The 6,594-nt window shown below is 36.5% G+C and overlaps 1 protein-coding gene across 1 annotated transcript; it reads right to left on the bottom strand.

Annotated features, from left to right (window-relative positions):
• Positions 1 to 3,387: 3,387 nt before the first annotated feature.
• LOC145685656 (glutamate receptor ionotropic, delta-1-like) lies at positions 3,388 to 5,268 on the bottom strand. The gene has a single exon (XM_081758047.1). It carries the CDS (start codon positions 5,266 to 5,268, stop codon positions 3,388 to 3,390), a length of 1,881 nt encoding a protein of 626 aa, XP_081614173.1.
• Positions 5,269 to 6,594: the final 1,326 nt, after the last annotated feature.

The raw sequence follows: 6,594 nt of genomic DNA, 5'->3' as shown, positions 1-6,594 counted from the left end.
TTGTAGTTAAGTGAACATGGCGCAATTTGTGCCTGATAAAGTGTTTTTGCGGGGTGTCCTGCTGCATTACTTTAACATGCAGAAAAGTGCGACTGAAAGTCATCGTATTTTGGTGGAACTGTATGGTGACCATGCTCTAGCTGAGCGAACGTGTCAGAAGTGGTTTGCACGGTTTAGAAGTGGTGATTTCGGCTTGGCAGACCAAGAGCGAGCTGGACAGCCAAAAAAATTTCAAGACGAAGAATTGACAGCATTGCTCGAGCAGGATTCGTGTCAAACGTAGGAACAACTTGCAGCAGCATTAGGCGTTGATCAAACAACAGTCTCCAAACGCTTGAAAGCCATGGGAATGATTCAAAAGATGTCACATTGGGTTCCACATGAATTGAAAGACAGAGACGTTGAAAGACGAAAAACCATTTGCGAATTGCTGCTTCAACGACAGAGCAGAAAGGGGTTTCTGCATCGAATTATTACGGGTGATGAGAAGTGGATCCATTACGAGAACCCTAAACGAAAAAAGGCCTGGGTGAAACCAGGTGAACCAGGTCCATCACAACCAAAACGAGATATTCACTGTGCAAAGGTTATGCTGTGCATATGGTGGGATATGAAAGGTGTGGTGTACTATGAGATGCTGCAACCGGGTGAAACTATGAATGGAGAACGTTATCGACGACAATTAATGCGTTTGAAGCAAGCTCTGGCCAGAACACGACCAGAATGGGAGAACAGACATGATAAACTTATTGTTCAACATGATAACGCTCGCCCACATGTCGCAAAACCGGTCAAAACCTATTTAGAAAATGTCGGATGGGAAGTTTTACCCCACCCGCCGTATTCACCAGACGTTGCTCCTTCGGACTACTACTTGTTCGATTGCATGAACAACGATTTGATTGGACAGCGGTTTACTTCTTCAAAAGATATCGAAACATGGGTCTCTGACTGGATCGCTTCCAAGGATGAGGACTTCTTTCGCCACGGAATCCGTACATTGCCTGCCAGATGGGCGAAAGTGGTGGCTAGCGATGGACAATATTTTTCTTAAGGTATTTATGTATTTTGTGTTTGTACTACAGCTTCAATGTGTGCGTACCAACCGCACGAATTAATTCCTAGACCAAATAGAAGTTCCTACTTTGCAGACTTGTCAAAAATTATCGCTCCAGAGAAATACGAGGACTCGTTTTGATTGATTGATTTTTAACGTCCCTTTCAGCAGCGAGGCTATATGAGACGTGGACCTACTGATTAACATGGAATCCGAACCACATAAGCTCCCGCCGGGAATCGAACCCGGGTCTCCCACGCCTACAAGGACTCGTTATCATTGTGACTGGGCCCAACTCCGATCATTCGAAACCCTGAACATGTTCAATTTTACAGAAACTTACCACATTAGCAAACCTTCTCAAGTGCAATATCAAAGCATGCAATTTGCAAATTACTTTGCAAGATTTTATATTCTGGCAATGATAACTTGATAGCATTATTTTATGTTATGGTTAGTATGCTCTTAATGTTGTGTTTCTTGTGTGTTCTCAGGAATTTCGTTTTATCCTCAAGAATCTCAGGAAGCATTTGTTAAATTATTTTGTGTAATAAACACGAAGTTTTTCAATAAAAGTGCAATATATTCCGAATGTTTATCTATTAATGTAGTTCTCAGTATAAAAAGTATGCGTCGTATCTTTCATACAAGAGAGGATTACCATCGTCACAAACTGTCGTATCTTTTTCCCGCCAAATTTTCCATAAGGTTTTACAGGCAAATTCCATAAAACTTTGTACACTGATTTCTTATGATTTAAGTTATAACTTGCTAAATCTTCTCTCCTTTCGGTAAAATAGATTTTAAGTTATGGCTGTTCAAAGTTGTGCGAAAACCTAAAAATCGCTCTCCTGAAAAGTTTAGAAAACTGAGATACGACAGTTTGTGACGCTGTCGACGAACATTTTGGTTTCTTTTCCACATAGTCTTCATATTCGTTGAGGCACTTGTCACATCGCGGAATGAGTTTGAAGATTCCCTCCTGTTACAAATCGTGTCCTTACATGTTCAGTCACGTTGTCACGAAGTATTTTACCTCTGGTGCTGCAAAATATCGTTCTTAATGTGACAAACGCTTCCGAATGACATTCCCAATTCTGCCATCAGATGCCGTAACGTGATCCTTCTGTTCTTCTGAATCAGCTCCTCCATATGCACTGTGTTCAAATCTGTTGATGCCGTGCTTTGTCGGCCACTGTGCTCCTCGTAGGTTATGTTTTCTCTACTAGCTGCAAACTCTCGACACTATTCTGCGACATTCCGACGAGATATTACAGTCTTTCCGATAATCACTACTAGCTGCCGGTGTGTTTCGTCCATAGACATCGAATAACTAAGTAGACTTCGCGAAACCAGTTTCCTAAACCGGTCGCCATTTATGTTTACCCACAACTAGCGCCATTCGTGACGAGTGTCTGAAACTATGCACAGTTGCCAACTCCATGTATTAAAATTACATAATACTGTACATTCCTTTATAGCAGACGAAACTCCAGAAATATCGGCCTTGCAACCTTAGTTTTCGATCCTTTCTCGTATGTTGGATGTGAATTCTTTATTTCCAGGGAAACGATTGTCCATCTTACACATCACTCAGTACAAGAGATCTTATCTTCTAAGTTAGCAGAACTAAGCGAAGAGATGTTTTAAGTGGCGAGTGTGCACTTTTGTCGATATTATAAGTTTAGATTAATGAATAAGAATCCATCAGAATATATGTAGGAAAACTAAGAGGTAAGATCATAAAGTCCACCCTAGTCTATGTAAGAGATAGGTGCTCATGTGCATGTGAAGTAAGATAAAGGGTTCTCAATGAAAAACAAGTAACTGGTGGTATATCATGTAATAAAACATAACAATAATTTAAATAATTTCAAAAGATATGATGCTTAATTGAGAGGAAGAATGTAAAAGTATAGGCTTCTCATGTCTTAATTGGGACGTCAAATCCCGAGAACAACAAGTCTACTATGACTTTTACCAACATGTACCTCCACTCTATTGTAATTAAATATTAAAGTAGTCTATTTAAAGAATGCTCTAATCTACTTATTTGTTTCCAAAAAAAAAAAAAAAAAAAAAATTTGCATTCGCAATATTATCAGTTTAAAATGTATCCTCGAACTCTATAAAATTATATTAGTAACAGTAAAAATATATATAGGATTTATTTGAGCATTTAGTAGATAATTAATTGTTAATTTCGGCAACTCTGAAAAGAAATTTGAGTACAATAATTCTTTGATTCGGTAATAAAGTGTAATTTTATAGTCTTGTGTCATGTTCTGAAATTACGTCTGATTATTTTTGTATTGCAAGCATCTTTATAGCTACAACCACCGTCTTGTTATACCTTCACGATATTGTAGCAATTCTAATATAAATACTAATGCAGACATGCTTAATCCTGTTAAAAGGATAACAAAGGCACCACAAATTTCATGTAAGGAGAGGTCACTATAATTGTCCTCAATTTTTAACGTAAAATGATGTTTAAGTGTATGAGCAGTTGGCAAGACCTTTCGAACCGCTTCATTCTCCCAAAAATATTGTAGTCCGCTTTCACTAATACTATATAGTAAGTTATCAAATTTAACTAGTAATGGAGATCCTTTCTGAAACATAAACCCGCCAGGAAAACGAAATAAACTTTCTTCCATTACATGTAAGCTCTTAAAGTTCTTATCAGTTAGTGTATCTACATTACAAATGTACCCAGAAGGTAATTTTTCACCTATTACAGCCACATGGCCAGTATCAACTAACGTATTCAACTCTTTGGTACTTTTGACTAATATATGTCTTTCACTGATAATTTTCAAGATGTCATCTCCTTCAGAGAGCAATTCAATCCAAAATTCGGAATCTACTGCCCATTTTATCTCTGACGCAACAAACTCTTCTAACGTATCTATGAAGTCTCCATATAATGGGATAGTTAGGTATGATATCAGATTACAATTATAAGCTGTAACCAAGAGCATGGACGCCATGGAAAACCATGTTACCAAATGTCTAATGGCTGAAATATCGGAGTCAGAAACTCCAAGTCCAACTGTGATGCTAATAGCATACATAATTACATCAGAAAATAAGAAATTCAATTTTTTAACACTAAACATCCTCAAATTATACAATAAATAGAAAATTACAATAAATGAACATGAAACCAAAAGTATGAAACCTAACACAGCTAACCAACCTGAAAGTGAGAAGGGAAGAAATACTGACCATAAGTTGATTAGGCGTTTTGGTTTTGGGGTCAACAAATGAATACTGGATTCAACGTACGGAATAGATATATCAAAGTTATGGTATAGCTGAAGATACATATATTCTCCAGGTACCACAGCTGAATACTTAGAACTTTTAACTTTTCCATACAGGGATAACACTGAGTCGTTATCAGTTACAGATCCCCATTCATTATCACAATAGTACACTTCCCATGTGAAGTTCCATCTTTCGGCAAATGCTAACATTATTTGATAGTCGCTACCATCCCAATTACCTTCAAATTGTATTGTGTATGGAGCGTATTGATGAAACAATAAATTCAGTGATTTACCACTTAAATCCAAATCTTCACTATAGATATCAACTTCAGAAGTTAAAGAATCGTGCTTCCACACAGATACTTTCTCAAACGTTTCTGGTTCTAAATTATCACCAATTTTGGTCGTAAGTATCGTAAAAGAAGTGGATTCAGTTATATCTTTAGTACTTTTAGGAGTTATCACATACGAGTAAGGAAATAGCTTCATCCATTTGTGATTAAGTATAGTCTGAAGTTCTTTATTAGGGTCAGTAATGATGATGTACCTTGTTGTTCGGTTTTGAATGATTGTTTTAATTGCTTTGTAAATAAGATAATATGCTTCGATAATATTCGTAAGAAAAAGAACAAATATACCGCACTTTAAATTCATGGTTTTCACAAAAAGTTTTAACTTGTTGCTTTTGCTAGTTTCTGTATCCCACATTAGTGAAATATAACTCATCTTGTTTGATATGTCTTTTAAGAAATCATCTGATACGTGTGAATGTCTATTGCTTTGTATTATTGTTACACATTCACCTTGATGTCCGTGTTTATAGATCAATGTTGTGAGAAGATTTCGTAAATTTTTGTTGTCTTTTTGTACATTTCCAACCTCAGAATAGCCATCCTTAACTATGTAGAATATGCTTATCAGGTACAAAAGATTCATTTTCTTCTAAAAAATATCAGACAATCATCTGAAAAAGAAATAAACGTGTTAATATATCAATATAGTTTGGACAATACAGAATAAATGATCTATTTATAGTAATCCCTTCTGACAATCTGTTTTATCGTTAATCTGATTGTCAATAGAAAGAAAACTATTTAAGATATTGCAATACATTTTTGATTATTTTGTGTGTATTCGTTACGCTATTTTACTCCATAGTTACTATGCCTGTGTAAACATTTGTTATAGCGTTTAACAAAGTTTTGTATACCCACATCGCAGAAATCACTCGCCTATTACCGAAGCAAATCCTCAAAGGCTGTTTTCGTTTCGGTTATTACTATGCTTGTTGTTTCTGTTAAAATACACATGGGCATTGTGTCCCACCATGTCTTATGTAAGAAGCGACACCAGTTACAGTCATAGCGTCAGTGTCGCGAAATTGAGCATATGTTCCCCTCATTCTATTGCTCAAACTCAAGAATTGATCAGATCTTTTAAATGGGAACTACTGAACAATCCTCCGTAGTATAGCTCGGACCTTAAACCGAGCGATTATCATCTGTCCCCCTACTTGAAGCAATGTTCTAGCTGGCGAACGGTTTGACACCAATGACGAAGGGCTTCGGTTATAGGTGAGTGACTTCTACGAGGTGGACATACAAAAACTTGACGAACCCTATGATAAAAACTTAAACAAACATGTTTACTATGTAAAAATTAGCTTAATGTGTACATAAGAAATAATCAAAAATAACCAAATAACCAAAAATAGTAAAATAACACAAGTTAGTGGTCAATTTATTTGCCATAAACTAAATTTAGTTGCCAAGCTATGTAGAAAAGAAATGAACAAACTGGATGAAGTTGTGGTGAAAATGAAGTCTACATTTCTAAATGCATGGGAAGGGAAGCATTTGTATTTTCAGTTCTCCACGAGAAATATCCGAATGAATAAAAAGCTCCTATGTTATTTCCTAGCCCTGTCCAGACAAGATGGAGTTTTTGATTTCGTCCTGTTTTTTATTTAGCAACGTACATAGAAGATGTGGAATTCTTCCAAGGAGAGGACAGGAGATGTATTTCAAATGCTGCATTCTCAATTCTCTTTCAAATCTAAGTCCGGAAGAAGTGAGCGTGGTGAAAACTTCAGCAATTTTTGTGCAGGATAATGCCTCGGATCTAGTTCAGACAATTGAATTTCTGAAAGAATCGACGCACGCCACTGCCCACCTTCTGGTCATAAAGTTTGAACAGTTTAAATATGGCTTCCGCTCCGTTAAAGAAGGAATATTCTTCGATTTAACGACTTCTGCATTGTTG

This window comes from Thermobia domestica, chromosome 5, assembly GCF_964235325.1.
Source record: "Thermobia domestica chromosome 5, izTheDome1.hap1.1, whole genome shotgun sequence".
In the NCBI taxonomy this organism is placed as follows: domain Eukaryota; kingdom Metazoa; phylum Arthropoda; class Insecta; order Zygentoma; family Lepismatidae; genus Thermobia; species Thermobia domestica.
Note: the sequence above shows the minus strand (reverse complement) of the source record. Positions and strands in the feature narration are given on the sequence as shown.